This window comes from Talpa occidentalis, unplaced genomic scaffold (assembly GCF_014898055.3).
Source record: "Talpa occidentalis isolate TD23 unplaced genomic scaffold, MPIMG_talOcc4v2.1 talOcc4.10, whole genome shotgun sequence".
Classification (NCBI taxonomy): domain Eukaryota; kingdom Metazoa; phylum Chordata; class Mammalia; order Eulipotyphla; family Talpidae; genus Talpa; species Talpa occidentalis.
In genome coordinates, this window is record NW_023600993.1 from 33,587,632 (window position 1) to 33,606,666 (window position 19,035).

Sequence of the window (19,035 nt, forward strand, 5' to 3'; positions counted from 1 at the left end):
GGGGAGACAGGACACAAGACTTATGCTGGGATTTGGCTTGTTCTGCTGTAGGCAGTGGAGTTCCTCTCCAAGGCTGTGGACAGTCCAAACATTAAGGCAGTGGATGAGGCTGTGATCTTGCTTCAGGAGATTGGTGAGTGGGGCAGGACCTGGCTGGGCTGCAGAGGGGCTCTTGGAGGTGGGACTGACAGCTGAGCTATTGCAGGGGTGCTGGACCAGCGGGAGTACCTGACCACTCTGGGGCAGCGACTGGCTCATATCTCCACTGACCCCCGATTGGCCAAGGCCATAGTGCTGGCCGCCATCTTCCGTTGCCTGCACCCGCTGTTAGTGGTGGTTTCCTGCCTCACCCGTGATCCCTTCAGCAGCAGCCTGCAGAACCGGGCAGAGGTGGACAAGGTCAGACCCAGTCCCGTTGCGTGACCCTCTGGCTCTCCTTCCTACCTTCTGTCAGAGGTGGCCTCCTGTTAGCTCCTGCCCCATGGCCTTGGTCCTTTCTCCTTCCCTGCCCAGGTGAAGGCACTGTTGAGCCATGACAGTGGCAGTGATCACCTGGCCTTCGTGCGGGCGGTAGCCGGCTGGGAGGAAGTACTGCGCTGGCAGGACCGCAGCTCCCGTGAGAACTACCTAGAGGAGAACCTGCTCTATGCACCCAGTCTGCGCTTCATCCATGGTCAGTAGGCTTCTGTGCCTAGCCTCTTATAGACTTTCTCCCTTTCCCCCGGCACTGGGCTTGTGTGTAAAGAGCTTCTATCTTCAACTTTGTGGCTAGGGGGCTGTTGTTTCACTCCAGCTTTGCCTCCCCAGGACTCATCAAACAGTTCTCAGAGAACATTTATGAGGCATTTTTGGTGGGGAAGCCCTCAGACTGCACCCTGCCCTCAGCCCAGTGCAATGAGTACAGTGAAGAGGAGGAGCTGGTGAAGGGCGTGCTGATGGCCGGTCTCTACCCCAACCTCATCCAGGTGATGCCTCAGGGAGGGGGATTTACCAGGCCCCAGCCCACTTCCCCATCCCCAAACTCTTGCTCAGCCCACCTTTCTTTCCTTTATTCCCCTTGCAGGTGAGGCAGGGCAAGGTGACCCGGCAGGGCAAGTTTAAGCCCAACAGCGTCACTTACAGGACCAAATCAGGCAACATCCTGCTGCACAAGTCGACCATTAACAGGTGGGGGGCAGGCAGGGCGGGTAGGGCAGCTGTGCTAGGCCAGACGGATGGCCTCACCTAGCCCTATATTCCTTCAGGGAGGCTACACGGCTTCGGAGCCGGTGGCTGACGTATTTTATGGCTGTCAAGTCCAATGGCAGCGTCTTCGTCCGGGACTCCTCCCAGGTGCACCCACTAGCTGTGCTGCTGCTGACTGACGGGGACGTCCACATCCGTGGTCAGTACCTGCAGACCTTCCACCCCACAGCAACTTGGACTGTTCCATCTCCTCAGGGACCTGGACTCACCTTGACTCCTGCTTTTCTCTTGCCCCAGATGATGGGCGCCGGGCCACCATCTCACTGAGTGACAGTGACCTGCTGAGGCTGGAGGGTGACTCACGCACCGTGCGGCTGCTGAGGGAGCTACGCCGTGCCCTGGGCCGCATGGTGGAGCGGAGCCTGCGCAGTGAGCTGGCAGCACTGCCACCAGGGGTGCAGCAGGAGCATGGGCAGCTGCTTGCCCTGCTGGCAGAGCTGTTGCGCGGACCTTGTGGCAGCTTTGACGTGCGCAAGTCAGCTGATGACTGAGCCTGGCATCTGCTGGGGCTGTGTACAGAGTGCAAATGTTTATTTAAAATAAAGTTCTATTTATCCCTTGTGAGCATCGCTATCCACTTGGGGCTCCTCTCTCAGGGCCCCAGCACCCTGAGTTGTCAAACCAAGAGGAAGGGTGGTAGTGAAGGGGAGGGACTGATGATTCTTTGTGGGGAGTGGGGCTATGGCCCAGAGTCAGGCATGGAGGGGGATTAGAGCCACTCCCTCAAGTTCTTGGACTACCAGTGCTGTTAACAGATTTTTTACTCCTAGGCTAGACCAGTTGTTACAGCTGCTCCTATAGGTAACCTACCATGGGCAGAGCCTGTCAGGACTCTCCTTGCAGGTCAGACAGTGCTGATGTGGGGGCCACAGTGTGCATTCTCAGTCATTCTGGCTTCCCCTGCCTAGCCGCAGTTTGGGGGGAGGGGGTGAAATCCTACAGGCAACCTATATCCACTTGGACCTTAACTCTCAGGTGGACTAGGGTTTGCAACAACCCTGCCACAAGTCTGGACTTCATGGGATCCACAGATGGATCACAGGTGCAGGTCCAGACTATATAGTGCATACTAGGCCCTCAATGTGAGGGGATGGGAATGGGGGTGGACAGGGCTATCCATGCTGGAGGTGGAGACAAACCAGGACATACAAAAGAAGACGTGGTGGGACATCACAAGCTTTTATTTACTCTTGAAGTCATTAAAACAATCACAGATCCACACGGGAAATGGCTGAGCCATAAGCAAACCGGGAAATACAGAAATGCCCCACCCCTAAATGGCTACAGAGTACCCAGAATATGGAGCTGTGACCAGATGACCTCTCGGCACACAGTCCACTTCAGCCCACCTGGAGAGTGCTCTGCTCAGGCACCTCCCCCAACCCTACCCCTGGCCAAAGGAGCGAAAGGCTCTAGATAGAGCCTGTTGTCAAACTCGGCACCCCTATGGTCCCCAGATCAATGGGGAGGGCACAGGTACCTCTATGTCCTGCATTGTCATCCCTACTCTCTCCTATTGCCCTACCCCCCACTACTGTTGCGCTTTATCACACCCCTTTTCTTCACAAAACAGGTGTCCTAATGACCCTGGTGGTCAAATCCTGTAGATATGCTCTGGCGTCACTTTTTCTCCAAGACCTCTGCAATTTCTTGGTATGTGCTTGGGAAAGCTGGGGATAGGGTGTCACAAACCTGCCCAAAGAAAATGCTACTTCAAATCAGGAACATCTTTCTGGCCCAGGAATGCCCTCCCTCTACATGGAGATCAAACCTGAACCAAGTCAAAAGCCCCTACCTTCTCCAGTTTCAAGGACAAGAGGAGCAGGCAGGGCAGGAGTGGGTAGAGGTGGAGAAAGAGGGCCTGAGGGGGCAAAATGGGCTGCCTCCTCAGAGACAAGTCTGCACAGCAGAAAATGCTCTGCCAGAGGAAAAGCCCTTGGAAACTCCCAGGCCATTTCATTACAAACTCTTATGTTTTAATCCTTTATTAGAAACCATGCAAACTTTAATACAAAAAATACAAGTGCAATTAAGAATCTTTGTGTCAATACAATTCCCGGGATTTCTCATCATTGCAGCCATCCCAAGACCAGGCCTAGCTGGGATATCCCTCTACAGACTGCCTTGTCTCGCCCACTCCTCTCCAGTCAGGCTACAAGGAAGCAGATGGCCTGTCTCATGCCTTTATTTTTGAATTTCCAGACCTGATTCCCCACTATCCACAAGTTCTGGACATCTCGAGCTCCGTGATAACTGAGGGCACGAATGTCCTAGGCCTGGAGGCTGGGAAAAATTTGACATCCATGGCCTTTCCTGGTTTTTCTCCAGCCCTGGTCTTGTATATCCCACCAGATCCCAGGGAATGAGACAGACAGAGATGCCAAAACCAGCCTCTTGGTTAGAAAGAAAAGCAGCATACACACAAAATAATAAAACCACCAGTCCACACGACTAGATCCTAGTGTGAACTACCTCATCACCAGACCACTGCCCCTATGCCTCTCCTGCCTGGTTCACATCATCTCTGGGGCCCTGAGCTGCCCAGACCAGGGCAGCCCCCAATGCCTGACCTCCCAGCTGGAGGCTTAAGGATCTCCCTTCCTATTTCCTTTAACACCTACTGCGGACTTTCATTTAGACATGGCTTCAACCTGCAAAACTCCACCAGTTTTCAGGTTATTTTTAAAAAGTGGGGGAAGGGTAAAACAAGAAAAAGAGTGTGATAGCAGCTAGGCAGATATGGGAAGCAGTGGGGACAGTAGCGCTGACCTCTAACTAACTTGGGACAGGGTAGCAAGAGGCATCTGGCCCCACCAGCATGGAGGGCACCACTGTGGGGTCTAAGGAAAAGAGGCAGTGGCATAGTGGGCTCCAGGGGATGCGGTCAGCACACGGCCATCATGTGGATGTCGACTTCCAATCTTCCCTCCAGGTAGATAGGAGGAGGAAGGGCATGTCAGTTTCTCTTGGGTTTGGTCCAGAAACCCAAAATAGAGGAGGTTGGAATCCTGTTCCCTTCTCCTGGATCCCAAGTTAGCCTCACCCACCCTGTTTCCCCCTCCCAGCCTTCCCCTTGGAGCATTGGTGTGAGGATATGACAGGAGCAAAGCAAAGAGCTGGGCCTGGGGCAGGGAGTTAGAAGATTTGGGGTGGGACTGCTGCTGCCCAGGAAAAGCGAGGCAGGAGGGAAGGAGGGGTCTAGAGACTGCCCAGCAACCGAGCAGTCATGGTTCTAGTAGGCAGCCCGGGAGAGGGAGCCAAGGGCCCGGGTGCCTGAGCTGAGACCACCAGGGAAGTGGGGAGGGCGGGAGACAATGTCGGCCCCATGGTCGGTGCGGGCCCTGGCATTTGCCCGGAACGTCAGCCTGTAGGTCTCAATCTGCAGTGACACGGGAGGAGGGAAGGGAGAGGGCAACGAGAGAGACAAGAGGGGGACACAGGGAACGGAAGACGAGACCAGAATGTCATCATTAGATGCCTGGAAAATAAAAGGTTGCTTCGTTAAAATTTAGGCCACATTCTAGTAAAAAACAAAGGAGTTTCACAATTTGCAGCCAGTGGCAGGGCCCCTGGCTGGCCCTCAGGCCAAGCCCAGCCACTTACTTGTCTCCTGGATCTGGGTGTCCAAGGTCTGGGCCTCCCTTTGGTCACCACCCCCTGACAGGGTGGTGTGGCCATTGAGGCCACTGGCTGGAGTGGGGGCGCCAGCTTCAGGCGCTGCCTCAGGGATGGCCAGCTCCTCCCCAGCAGGGGGGCCAGGACACGGAGGGGCCTCGCTGCCACCGCCCTCAGTCTACAATGAAACAGTGGGGGAGACAGTGCAGGGTCAGTTGGGGAGGGAGTGGGATGGGTGATGGTGGTGGGTTTTACACACAGCCCCCACCCAACTGCCCCTTCCCCACTGGATGAAGTTACAGGTGCTGCCCACCCCAAACCCCAACCATAAGCCTGACTCCTGGCTAGGTAGGGGCAAGAACACAGGCTCTGGAGTAGGAGAGCACAGTCCAGGGTTCAGTGGTTTACCCTGGACAGGCACATGCTCTTGGAGCTCCCTCTGTGAAGTACAAGGCTTCAAAAAGCCTCTGAGATGAGAGGTGCCAGGCTTCTCAATGAGGATGACACCAAATAAAAACAGCAACAAGACTGGAGAACAATCTCATGATGGTGGGGCCTGCCTTGGCTGGGAAGCAGGGATGCCACAGGTAAGTTAGGGAGCTCCAGGAGTTTAATGTCAGTCGCCTATGTCCCAACAAATCCCAGGCACCTTCTGCATATAGTGTATGCCCAGAGGGCTTTTCTCAGCAACTCACAGCAGTAATGAGGCAGCCCTGCCTAGTTTGTCTATCTGTTCGTGGGCTGCAGACCTTGAGACCCTTCCTCTGCTGGGCAACATTCTGGACATGGGGCCACATGGCAAAAGGAAGGAGATGTACCAGGAGGGGTGACTCAAGGAGACTTTGGAGGTCTGAAGAGCTTCACAGGAGGAGAGTATATGGGAGGGAAGTGAACACCCAGCACAAGGAGAAGCAGAAGAAAGGGAGGCGCCAGTGATCTAGAATGCCCAAAAAGTGATGATGGAAGATTCCACAGGGGTCTTTAATCAGAATGGTGTATAAGAAAAATAATTCCAGAAATAATAAAAGGGAGATAACGTGAACAAGGAAAAGAACTTGGGGCTTGCAGTCGGACAGGCATGGGGGTGAAGCCTGGTTTAGATGCACTTGCCACATAGTACTATACACCGGTTAGCACCCCACAGTGCAGCAGCTCATAAAGTGTGGAGGCACAAATTAAGAGCCTGTGAGAGAGTCAAGACCCACAATGCTGAAAAAAATGAGGCAGGGCTGAATCAGAGCAATGAAGTAGGACAGGACAAAAGGATGGGAGACCAGGGTTGGGCTAGCAGGTGCAAGACTGAAGGGGACAGCAGCTGCTTTTTCTTCTTACCCACTTTTCCCTGAGCAGCCACAGCTATCCTTAAACCCAGAAGCCTGCAAGTGCTGACCCCACAATGCCCCCTTCCTAAGACAACATGGAACAAAGGGCAGACAGCAGCGTGGCACACAAAGGGTCTCACAGTAACGTGGAAGGAGGGAGGGAGGGAAGATAAGAGGAGGAAAGAGCAGAGGCCCAGCTAGTCCCAAGGATGGAAGCCCTGCCACTCACATGCTCTCCCAGAGCCCGAGGCCAGGGTAGGCCATTGGCAGTCCCCCCAGACACAGATGGACTCCAGGCCTGCTTCTCTGGCAGCTGGAAACATGCTAACCTGTCCCAGGTTGGAATGGAGTCTGACACGCACCTAACCCATACTTCCCTCTTTCATGAGTAGCTTGGAGGAGCTGCACTATGTGGACCCTCTGCCTTCTGATGATGCATGCCCCAGCCCACAGACCTCTGAAACTGACTGAGATGGGCTCAACAAGTAAGGAAGGCCATGGCGCTCAGGAGAAGATTCTGTCTCCAGCTGAAAGGGTGAGAAGTGGCAGGGCTGGAGCCTCTTCATCTGTCCTGCCTCAGGACTGATGATGGACAATGGGAAACAGCAATGGTGTGAGTGAAACATGATTCTTAAAGAGACTGAGGAGCGGTGACAGGTGCCCACCTGCTGGGACCCAGACTCCAGCTGCACAAGCCCACCCCTCCCTAGCTGCTCCCCCAGTGAACCACTCACTACCTTCACGGCACCTCCTGCAGGCAGGTGGCCCACATTATCGAGGGATCCCACCTTCGCCTGGGCCTTTTCTTTGAAGTTCAACTTCTGACTTTCAATCTTGACATCTCCTCCACCTGGAAACAAAAAGGAATTGGTCATTCAGGATGGCAGAGAAATACCTGAAGGGAAAGCCAGGGGCCTGGAACAAAAAAGCCAAGGACTGGCTATGTGTCCAGTATAGAAGTGGGGAAAAGGTGACCTGTTCCAAATGTTCGAAGACAAACAAGAAGGTACAGTGAACAAGTATTTGTCAAAATTGGGCTACTCCACGGGCTGACCTGTGGTGTGGTGAGAAGGGCTGCTGCAGCCATCACACGTCTTTCTCTTTCAAAAAAAAAAAGTCTACTCTTACCCAACTTAGCTCTTCATCCAGCCAGAGGGAATCCCTCCATTGACAAGCAAAGCCATCCTCACCACCCTCCCAGCCTGCAGCTGCAGACCAGACTCAGACAGGCCCAGATTGCAGTGTGTTGCCCCCTGGGCTAAACTCTAAAAGTGCAAAGATAAGCATCTGATATAGGGTCTCTCTGCAGTGTGACAACTGACATCCCATAACTAAGGAGGCAGTGCGGTGTACCCCAAACTTCTCCAGTCTCATGAACATCCTGTGCATCGAGGTCAGGCCCCTGTTTTACAGATGCCAGCACTGATGCTGGAAAAAGAAGTGACTTGCCCAAAGTCACCACCAAGTGAGTGACTGACAAAACAGGGTGGATGCAGTTGGTCTAAGACACTGAAAGGTATCACACAGTAGTGAAGAGAAGAAAAGGTGCAAGGGCCTCTCCGGTGGTGCAGTGGTTGAGTTCTGGGCTGCGAAGCTGCCTGCAGCCTCTGTAGCGCCAGTTCAATCCCTGGCCACCTGCGAGAGTCCCACATGGCGCGCAGACTTCTCCTGCTGCCCGCTGCTCCCCACAGCAGTGTACTTCGTCCGTCTGCCTGTTCTGCTCCATGCTCTGGCTCTGGTGAATTCTCTCACCCTCCCACGCTTCTGACTGTACCCAGTGCTTGTATAAATAAATAAATAAATCTTTGAAAAAAAAAGGAAGAAGAAGAAAAGGTGCATGTCAAGAGTGGACCCAGGACCATGAGTTGAAAAGAGTAGATATAGACAAGGGCAGGTCTGGGATCCCAGCGTCCTTCACCAGTGGAAGTAGGGAAGGCAATCTGCTTGCTGGGCGAGATTCAGGTATCCAGTCAGTGTGGCCACAGGCTCAGGACAGGGGCATGGGCCATACTTCACCAAATTCTGCAGGTGCCCCCATCGATAACTGGACCTCAAGTCACTCAGTTTCACTACAGAAGGAGGTATCTCACAAGAAAACATTTTCTAGATAAAATGGGAAAATCGAAGGCTAATTAAGGGCCAAACTGCTTGATCCTTTTACAAAGAACATATTCAAAGCTGGATGACACTTCTTACTGAGAGAGAAAGGAATTTTCTTTGCCTTCCACTAACTGGCCCATGGTCACTGCCAGGCCATGTGCGTGCTGCTGCAGCGATACTTCCCTACCCTCAAAGCTGCTGCAGACCCAGGCACAAGGAAACACCAAGATTTTAAGGTGAGCGCTGAGGCAAGAACACTGACTTGGCTCAAACAACATCCCAGCTGCTCAGAGTTGCTCAACTGTGCTGTTGGAAGGAAACTGCATTACTGAAGTCCAAGATCCATGTCTGCAGGCCCAGGGTGGCACTGAATGACTCTCCATCTTCTGCCAGAGCCGGTGGGTGACACTTTCTGCTCAGGAACATTTATAGCTCCCAACTGTGACAGATGAGTCCTGACCACCAAGCCTCTCTCAAGCTCCTTCTATATTGGTATTCGGAGTACTCATCAGGAAGGCTGAACTGGGTTTTGAGCACAGTGCTCACCTCTCCCCTAGCCCTAGGTCAACAGTGCCATGCAGCCAGCTGGTCCTCAAGAGGATGCCCTTACAAATGGCAGCCTTTATAAACTATTCCTCCTCTAAGATATCAGCACTCCATCCCCTATCTCTGACAGGGACCAAGGGTTGTGATGTTTCTACTGCTGTGTCCTCTTGGGGATGGCTTCAGTACACTTTATGGAATGACAATGGCAAAAGGACAAAACCCAGCTAGTTTATGACCCCGGGCATCTGGAGGCAAAGAAGGCCCACTCACCAGGCTTATGTTTGATGTTGGCTTTGGACCCACACTTGGAGGAGACCTTAGAGATGTCCACCTTTTTGTTCTGAATCTGAACCTGAGAAGAAAACATGAAAGAAGTGTTGCTTCACAAAGAAGGTATATATATCATTAGGGTGAAACCCATGCTTTCCCAAGTCCAAGTTTTTCTCTCCCTCTGTAATGCCTGCATTTCAACTCAATCAAGGTCAGGGTCAACTACCAAAGTGCTTAAAAGAGCCCCTAATCCACACTACTCCTGCTTGTGGCTTCTGCTCCCAACTTCAGGCAGACCAATCCAATGTTCTCTCTCTCTCTCATATATACACACACACAGGTCTTTCCATCTTGACCCTTTCCATGTACAGCTCTTCTCCCACAACTCTAGATTCAAACCCCAACATCAAAGTTCCCTGAAAATGTTGCTCCACCTCAAATCTCACCCATCAACTCCTTGCCCAGAGAAAATTTGCAATAATGTTTTTACCTCATCGTTGACAGCACAGCTATATTACAGATATGACCTGGTATTCCTGCTTAATTATTATAAACATTTCCCCAACAAAGCTGAGGAATGCAAAGAAAGGATCACATAATAGTCTGTAAGAATTTACATAAATTTAATCATATTCTTAATATTGATAATTTAGGGGTTCCCCCTACTAAATTTTCATTATTATAACCATGACAGCAATGAGTTTCTTTGAGATTAGAAGTGCTAATTTTCAGGTGAAAAATGCTTCCCTTTGGTTGCTTTGGTTATTTTTATGGGCTGCTAGCCATTTGCATGGTATGCCACCTAATGCTTCCATGCTTCCTTTCCATCAGTGGCTACCTTCTAGGACCTTGCCTAGCAGAGTAACTTCTTATAATTATCTGCTTGCCTAAGTCATCCTCACTCTTGCTTCTAAGAACTCTGTCCACATGCTATTCCCTAACCAACAGTGGCTGCTGAGCATCAGCAGCTACAAGTATCACAAAAAGAAGAATGACCAGAAGGAAGACACATGTCTCCAGCAAGGAAGTCACAGGTCTCCAGCCAGAAACTATCCACCACCTATCAAAGACTTGCTAACATGTGGCAAACAAAATCAAATCTGATTTTTATTATAAGACCAATTAGTGGGAGCCTCCCTGGTGGTGCAAGGGGATAAGATGCAGCACTATGAAGCTATCCACAGCCACCACAGCACGAATCTGATCCCTGGCCAGGGAGCTACCCACATGGTGCAGCAGACCACTCCTGAGTTGGCTGCTGCTCCCCTCAGCAGTGTATTTCAGTCAGTCTGCCTGTTATGCTCCCCACTATGTCTCTGCTGAATCTTCTCATCCCCCACACTTCTGGCCTGTACCCCAGTTCTTGTATGATAAATAAATCTTTTATTTTTTTTTTTAAAAAAAGACCAATTAGTGGTTACCAGAAGGGAAGGGGAGAAGGAAGGTGGGTAAATTGGGACAAAGGGAACAACGGTATGGTAAAGGTTTGAATTGGACTTTTAGCAGTGAACTGAATGCTGTATATGTACATGTTGCTTCTCAGTGATGTACACCTGGAACTTATATAGTGTTGTAATGCAATGTTACTTCTATTAAAAAAAAAAAAAAGACCTGAGGGTGAACTGCAGATATCAATAAATGCTATTGAAATGATACTGCCCACAGGTCTTAGATCCCATCACACATACATGTGATATCCCCTTTCACAAGGATACAGTGGAACTAAAACAACTGTAAAATTTAAAATTGGGACCAGTCATGGAAGTAGACCTATTCCCTACCCTGATGTCTGCTTGGTTCTCATCAAGGGTATGTTTATATGTACATGGGGTGTTGTGGAACACTAGCTGGGATTCTGCTCCAAGCCCCTTAAGATAGAATTTCCATGTGGGGTGGAAGGGGAGTATTTGGAAAAAGGGATGGGGTTTAAATTGTAACGCTCTTCAGCCTGGAAAGAGGGCCCACTGTTTTTAAACTGCATGTTTATTTGCAAGGAATTTTAAAGGGCTGATGGGAGGAAATACAACACCTAAGTAGGCTGTTGATCCCACCTAAAAACATTGTTTCTGGTTGGTTTCCGAAGGCTTTGCTGCTTAAGGGAGCAGCCTAAAATGAAATGCTTTTTATTATTTTTTTAAAAGATTTATTTATTTATACAAGAACCAGGGTACAGGCCAGATGTGCAGGAGGTTGAGAGGATTCACCAGAGACAGAGTGGGGAACAGAACAGGCAGATGGACTGAAATACACTGCTGAGGGGAGCAGCGGACGAGACAGGAGAGGTCTGCCTCGCCATGTGGGCATCTCCACGGCCGGCGGGGATCGAACTGGCACTGAGGCTGCGGACAGCTTCACAGCGCTGCGCCTGACTGCCTGCGCCATCAGGGAGGCCCGAAATGCTTCTTAAAAAGTACATTCCTCTGTAAAAGTCTGTTTTGAAGTCATGTGTAGGCAGCATGGGAAGACCACAGTATGTAATAAATGATGAGTATTTCAGAGCTCTTACATACACAGTACAACATACGTAAATAAATTTTTTTAACATACACACTTGTAGGTGCACACCCCTGTTCCCTTAGATTCCCTGTTCACCTATTTATGCCCAGGCCAAATACCTGAGAGGGAAAGCTATGGCCAGTGTCTTCCTGGGTCCCTAACAGGCTATATCTTATTATCCAACTAGATACTGCCTTCAAGACTTCACCCATTTCAGGGCCTCCCTGGTACACTATCAAGCTATAGGCAGCCAAGCCACTGCAACACGAGTTTGAGCCCTGGCCAGGGAGCTAACCCAGATGGCATAGCAGACCTCTCCTGTCTCGCCTGCTGCTTCCCTCAGCAATGTTTTTCAGTCATCCCACCTATTCTGTTCCCCACTCTGTCACTGGTGAATCCTCTCATCCCCGCACCTCGGGCCTATACCCCAGTTCTTGTATGCATAAATAAATCTTAAAAAAAAAAAAAAAAGAGCTTCACCCACTTCAGCTGATCCTACACCAGGATGGTTAATGTGCAGCCAACTACCAGGCTGGCCTAACACACTCTACCAGAATGAAAATGAAATGGTTTCTGTCCTTGCTAAGAAGAGCCACTAGAGGGAAAATAACTAGGAAGGAAGTGCAGTGAGGGGGAGTTGTGTAGAACCAGAAAGGAATGGTCTATGTTTGCACTCCTCACAAGAGAGTGGGGAGTGTTTTTAGGCCATGGGAAGGATGGCATAACCACGAAGGTGACAGGAGAGACAGAGACTGAAAATAAAAAGGTTGAATAGAGCAGGACTTAGTCCAGAGCAGGACAGTAAGAAAAAAGAAGCCAATAAACTCAGAAGAGACCAAGACAGGCTGGGCTCCCATTCTGGTGTAGGAGGTGGAGAAGCAGGAGGGGCCGAGGCTGCATGTAGATGCTCCACAACACTCCTGGCACATACTGGAGACGGGTTTTTTTGGTTTTTTGTTTTGTTCTGTTTTGCTTTTTACCTTTTTTTTAAAGAACAGGTTTATTAGCAAAAGTAGAAAGAAAAAAAGAGGCACCTGCATAGTCACAGGCAGGCAGGAGAGGTACTGGAAAGGTATTCTTTACACACTAATTGACAAGGACACTTTGCCTGTTTCTCCTTACATCAGGAATTGCTGTGAATTGGAGTCACTGTGATCCCAACACAGATTCTAGGCTTAGCACAGGAACATGAGAAAAAGATGTGTGGATGGAAGAGGAAAGGAGACAGAAAGAAAAAGAGGGAAAGGAAATAAAAGGAAGAAGGGATTAGAAAAAGAAAAAATGAGAGAAGAAACAGAAGGGAAGGAGGAAGATGAAAGTAGGGAGAGAAAAGAATAGAAGAAGGAAGAAGAAAGGAGAGAAAACAAAGATAAAGGGACAAGCAGAGAAGGGATAAGAGGAAAATTAGTAATTCCATTTCTGCAATAACAAAGATTTGAGGATTGGGGCCACTGCAATATTATCTGTACCCCAGGCATACAGGTGTGCATCCCCAGAAGCTGACTCAGGCAAAAGGCCTGCTGCTGACTGTAGCCCTGAGTCTAGGTTTCTGGCACAGCGGGAGGATAATCCAAGGCCTTCTACCCACAAGTGGGAACCCCTCCAGGTTTTTTAGAGACTCACCACAAACACTTGACCTAAGCACATCTGAGTATCACATTTCCCCTTGTTCTGCTAAACTGCTTCTTGGAGAAAGCCCTGGCCAGGCTGACATGTCCTTGTCAGTGCCGGCAGGTAGCCCTTGCCCCAGTGTGCCCCACAGTAGGCTGTGCCTCAGATGCCAGCTGTCCAGAGCTTATACTTACATTACCACCTCCAGGGACATGCTTAATATTGTCCTTGGAACCACACTTGGACTGAATATGGCTGTAGCTCACTTTTTTGGAGACTATCTGGACCTGGAGTGTTAGAGAACAGAAAAAACAACACAACAGGAGAGGGTTGGTTAGAACCAACACAGTGCATGCTGTGAGTCTACACATGATCACAATGACCAACAAAGATTGTTGTTAAAACTCGCCCCCATTTTCAGCAGAACAGCAGTGAAAAGTAAAGTGGAAGGAGTTTGGAGGAGCAGAAAAAGGAGTGAAAACATGAACAAATAACACAGGGACACACACAGATGCTGTAAAAGTGCTACATGGTGATCATCTATGCTCCTTGGGGACTGGGTTGTGATTCACAGGCCCAAATAGTAGCAGACCCATGAAGCCCATCAGGTGGCCCCACTCCCCGCCCTTCTCTCTCCCCAGAAACTAGATAGATCTCAGCATCCTATGGCTTCTGTCTGCAAGGATCTAGTTTATCAGGAACAGACCTCACCCAAGGATGACCCTCCTTAAATTTGGGGCAGAAATACTGTGGCTAGACCCACCCGGGAGGCAAAAGCTGTTCAGGAAGGCACTGAGCAGTTGGCTAAAGGGGCACAGATCTGGTATTAATTAACAGGAAGGAAGGGACATTGATTAGTTATAACTGCAAGTGGATCAGAGGCTACTGGACCTGCCATGCAGAATCTCAGATACCAGCAGAAGTACAGGCAACAGCCTCCAAAGACACCCCTCTAACAGCTCCCACACTTCCACACATAGCCCAGAGTTTGAGAAATTACAGTATATTTGAAGTGTAGGTCCACAGTGAAACACCTTCTTCAGTCCTCCAGATGCCCAAACCTATGCCCTGGTAAGTTTCATGTTCAAGGAGAATAGTCTTTAGGCTGCAATGATGCACATTCTGGGCGCCATCAGCACCTTCTTACTCTATACAAATGGCACCCCGGGAGTGGGGTCACACCAAGGCACAAGAATTCTTTTGTGGCCGTCTTAAGAAGGAATAGTTGCCAGCTTCATTCCTTCTTTAACTTCAGTGACCTTCACAAAGGACACAGTACTCAAAATGGAGAGTTCTCCACAGAGCAGAGCACTATACCCTGACAAACGCCAACCCATATATCACCATTTCTTGCCTTCTTTACAACTTCACTGGTGAATAATCAGTTAGCAAACCACTTCCTAATGAAGCAGAGACGAGACCTAGTGGAGCTCTAGGAGTCCTCCAGAAGCCACATGCAGACTTCACCTGCAATCATACAATAGTATCTTTAGGCTGACACCTCCTGCCCTGCTTCTCCAGCAGCCCTTAGCCACAGAGGTCACATACCTGCCATAGCTAAGGGAAGAAGGTTCCCACTGCAAGCAGAGGAGGCCTAACTTCAGGGTGTGGAGGAAAAGGGAAAGAACCTAGAATTTCAGCTTACCTTTTGCCCTCCAGTTGATGCTGCAACTCTTAGGCTGAGTGAGCTTCTGTTGGTAATGAGCGCTCTAACTTTCAGTTAAGAGGTGTTTTGGTAACAGGACAAATGAAGCTATCTCCATACCAAAAAGTGATATAAGAGGGGTCTTCTAGTTCACTGTAAAGCACAAAGTCTTTGGCAGGTGCTGGAAGATTGCCAGTGCTGCGATTACTGGGCAAGAGTCAGATTGTGTGTGTATTTGTGTGCCTTGGTTCCAGACCAAGATCTGTGTGAAGGAAGTGACTGAAAGCTTTTAGATCCATTTTATCCAGCTGAGTTAATATCCCCAAAAGGGCCACTGGGTTCCCAACTCCATTAACTATCAGGGTTAATATAAAAAAGTTTCTAAAGGCTGAGTCATCAAACACAGAGGAGGGAACATGGGGGAGAAGTAGAAACTAGTTAAGAAGAGGAAAAAAGTACAATAGAAGGGAAAGTGACTCAGGCTGGAAGAAATAGTTTATCTTTTACCTTCAAGAGGTAAAAGTCTAAATAAAAACTCACTTTCCCAGCAGTCGGTTTCTGCGCACTCACAATTGGGCCGGCTGATTTAGTGACAGCATTAGGTTCAGGCTTTCGAGCTGTGGCAGCTGCCTCTGTTTTTTTCTCTACTTTGGCCTGGATGGAGATAAAGGGAGGGCAAATTTCAAACAAAGAGAGGATAAGAGCCCAAATGCCAAAGAAGGGACTCGAATGCAGGGGTCTCGAATCCAGACCAGGCTACCAGGCAGAAGCAGGTCACCACAGCATCTAGGAAAAAAACACCCATTCCCAGGGGTGGAGAGTGGGGGGCAAGAAAGAAAAAGAGAAGCTGCAGACTGAAGTCCTGAGATATGAGAAGGGGTCAAGATACCATCTGCAGAGAAGATCTGGCTAATTTGGCTAAGAAGACCAAATTAGTGATTCTCTTCTGAGTGTGTATTGGGGTTATTATCAATTTCAAATCATAATGTTCTCCCACTCAAATGTTCTGGTGCCCCAAGCAAGCAGCCATGGTCACAGGGAGCCACTACTGATGATGGAATGTGTCACACAGCCTCCAGGCATGTTGGAACAGAAAACAATTGAAACATCAGATTGAGTCACTCAACTCTCCACCAAGACCTCCTGTAACTTTTGTACCCTGAAAGTGTAAGTGGAGCACAGAAAGGGGAGATGGGCTATCAGCATCACAGCCCCAGTGGCCTGGCGGGGAGGGCAGAGCCACAGCCTCTTACTAAAAGCAACTCTTAGGTCCTTGTCCCAGACTAACCCTAGTTTGTTGCCAGTGTCCTCCAAAAGCACCAGGATTCTGTCTCATTATTGTACCCTCTTCATTTGTTTAATAGCTCTGGATTGAGGTAATTTAAGTATCTTTCCCTGCATGTGGGTGGGGTGGCTTAAATACTAGTGAATGACACAGATGATGAACATTCTCAGATGGACTTTTGCCACTACTTTTTCCACACATCAAACCCCCTGGTTACTAATGGTTAATAAGTAAATCCAGATGGGTGCAACCAGAAAATCCTTAAAAGTGAAGCGCAGTCTGCCATCCTGCCTTTCTCCATCATGCCACTCTACTGCAGTCCTTTTTTTAGGAAAGGAAGAGGCTCGCAGCAAGTCATCTTGGCCACAAGAGGACACTATAGTCCTCTTTTGGAGACTCTCCAGCCAAGTAACGGCTTGGGGAATGAAGAGATGCTCCACCTTCTGGTTGTCCTGATGCTCAAGGTACAATGCAGGGTATTAAGAACCATGAAAAACCAGGAACTCGACTGAGATACAAAGAGAAAACCCAGGGTTCAGCACTTTCCTTCTGTACTCCTGGGTTGTGGAACCCAGGCTGAAATTCCCTGACCCTCCAGTGGCCCCCGAGAGGACCAGGACATGCCTGCGGCATGCCTGGGGCACAGTAGTTAGATGTGGTAGGGGAAGAAGCAGGGGACAGCATGCCAAAAATCCCAAGTTCCCTGGACCCACCCGGCCTCCTCCAGGCTGATGCTTGATGTTTTCCGTGGAGCCAACCTTAGAGCGGACATTTTTCAGATCAGGGGCAGAAGCATTGGTAGTCAGGCGGCTCAGCCTGGGAGCAGAGGAGCTGGACTTGGCTGATGTGGGCTTCTTCTCTACAGAAGGCGTCACAGAAGGCCGGGGAGGTGTGGGTGTGGACTTGATTCGACTGGGAGCCGCCCCAGCTGGGGACGCTGCCCCAGGGACAGTGGTGTTTTTCTTCACAGAAATGGCAGAGGTGCTCCTTGAGCGACTCAAGTCAGCTGCAAAGGTAGGAGTGAGAGATTACAAGCATTCAGGGGAGAGAGCAAAAGGGAGCTGGAAAGTCATGGAAGTTTAAATTGGGGTTCTATACAGTGGGAGGTGGGTTATTACCTGGTACAGGCTTTGTAGCCATCTTCTTGATGTCTGCAGGTTTTCCCTCAGTCTTGACAGCTGCACAAACATACATTTCTTAACATTATGTCTAACAAGCTGACTGGAAACAGCTCATCCAACACTGAGATTTGGTCATTCATTCAACAATTACTGAATGTCCCCTGTGAGCTAGGGATTGTGCTAGTATCTGGGAACAGGGTAGTCAATTAGACAGCCATGTAAAGACCATGTCCTTATGCAGTGCACAAGGCCAGGCACTACATTTCATTCTTTTCTACAGTCTTGAACGGCCTTCCACAGGGCCTTAGGACCAAGTTATCACTGCATGCCCACAGAATCAAATGGATCATTTCTTGTGCCCCAAGACCATGACCACAATGTACTAGGTGCTGTGGGGTCATTTAAAAAACAGTAGTAAATTCTATATAGGAATTCATGAAAATCCCCTTCACTCAAGATTCTTCTGAATATACATATCTAACCTCACATGGAAATCAAAGTTGCCAGCATTTAACACATTAAGCACTGGTGCATAAGCAGGGCTGCACCTTGGGCAAAGCCCAGGTTCTACTCTCCTCCTCACTGGCTCCCATAGGGGAAAGATGGCAATACTCACCAGTGGGCCTCTTGGAAGGGGCTATGGGGGGGCTCCGACTGCTTGGCCCAGTTGAGGTAAGAGTGGCAGATGTTGTGACTTTTGGACCAGTCTGAGTGCTCTTAGAGCCAGGTCTGAGGGCGGGGGCAGAGGCTGGCTTGGATGGTGAGACCCGTTTGTCAGGAATCTTTGCCTCTGTGACAGGCTGATAAGAGGAAAGTGGGAGTAAGAGCTTCAGCTCAGCACTAGCCCCAGAAAGTCAAATCAAAGGATGGTTGCATACAAGCATATACCAGAAAATGTGGGTACTGAAGAGGCCAGCAGCTGACAGGAAAATATCTATGGCTCTAAGATCAGAGTCCTCCAGATAATGAGAAATTAGCCATGTAGGCTGCTGGATGATCTAGGTTAGGAAATGGGGCCTGTCAAACTATATCAACCCCAGTGAAAAATCAATAGCCCTAAAAAAGTATATCCTATCAGAAAGATGTCTGCATCAGGATCTACTGTATTAAATACTGCTATAATCGATGTATTAAATACTCAACTAAAGGTTAAATACATAAAAACATAACGTTTGATGTTCAGACAGATTCATTCTTTTGGTTAAGATATACCCAATGAATGCTGAATAAAACAGGGATACAGATGAAGACAACACTGGCAGAATGTCAGGTCAGAATTGAGTTCGAGCTCCAGTACCCTCCCTAACTCACTGTATGTTTTTGGACAAATCACCGAACCTCTCTGAGCCTTAATTCCTCATCTGGATAATGAAGGAGGTTGGAACAGGAGATATCTAAGATCCAGCTTTTACAATATCTGATGTTCGGAAACAGAGGAAGAGAAGTCTCTGAGAGCAGATGTGACGAGAAGGGGCAGGCAGTGGGCGCAGGCTGACCAACAGAGGGACTACAAAGCACTAATGTCACCACTACGACTGGAAACAAAAGGGAGAAGTCTCTACTACACGGCATCTGAGTCATGCTAGTTCCTCTCCCATAGAGAATGGTCATGTCGCTGTCGAGAAAGGGAGGGAATCAATTTAGCCTGGTTTCTATAGGAATATGGCATAAACGTATTATTTTAACAGCAAACACAACATGTTACTCATGAGGGAAAGCCAAACCAAGACACAGCAGACCCAGCCCTTTTATTACAAGAAAAATAGCCAATCAGCTAAG

The 19,035-nt window shown here is 49.2% G+C and overlaps 2 protein-coding genes across 17 annotated transcripts in view; one reads left to right on the forward strand and one right to left on the reverse strand.

Moving 5' to 3' along the window:
- DHX30 (DExH-box helicase 30) overlaps positions 1-1,809 on the forward strand; it is a 43,100-nt gene extending 41,291 nt beyond the window's left edge. For all 12 annotated transcript variants that reach the window (XM_037528231.2, XM_037528214.2, XM_037528222.2 and 9 more), the window contains 7 exons: positions 52-133; positions 206-399; positions 514-673; positions 808-965; positions 1,064-1,167; positions 1,245-1,384; positions 1,483-1,809. In XM_037528231.2, coding sequence (XP_037384128.1) covers positions 52-133; positions 206-399; positions 514-673; positions 808-965; positions 1,064-1,167; positions 1,245-1,384; positions 1,483-1,736 — 1,092 coding nt within the window. In that variant the 3' untranslated portion in view covers positions 1,737-1,809. The remainder of the gene's footprint in view (positions 1-51; positions 134-205; positions 400-513; positions 674-807; positions 966-1,063; positions 1,168-1,244; positions 1,385-1,482) is intronic.
- A 2,775-nt stretch (positions 1,810-4,584) lies between these two features.
- Positions 4,585-19,035, reverse strand: part of MAP4 (microtubule associated protein 4) — a 165,857-nt gene continuing 151,406 nt past the window's right edge. For 3 of the 5 annotated variants that reach the window (XM_054693840.1, XM_054693836.1, XM_054693841.1), the window contains exons 11-19: positions 17,873-18,056; positions 17,254-17,313; positions 16,849-17,141; positions 15,391-15,504; positions 13,400-13,492; positions 9,099-9,180; positions 6,920-7,032; positions 4,849-5,038; positions 4,684-4,723 (exon numbers count right to left, since the gene is read on the reverse strand). In XM_054693840.1, the coding sequence (XP_054549815.1) occupies positions 4,716-4,723; positions 4,849-5,038; positions 6,920-7,032; positions 9,099-9,180; positions 13,400-13,492; positions 15,391-15,504; positions 16,849-17,141; positions 17,254-17,313; positions 17,873-18,056 (1,137 nt within the window). In that variant the 3' untranslated portion in view covers positions 4,684-4,715. Of the gene's footprint in view, positions 4,625-4,683; positions 4,724-4,848; positions 5,039-6,919; positions 7,033-9,098; positions 9,181-13,399; positions 13,493-15,390; positions 15,505-16,848; positions 17,142-17,253; positions 17,314-17,872; positions 18,057-19,035 lie in introns of those variants that run through there. The other 2 variants (XM_054693843.1, XM_054693845.1) reach the window with 2 other exon arrangements.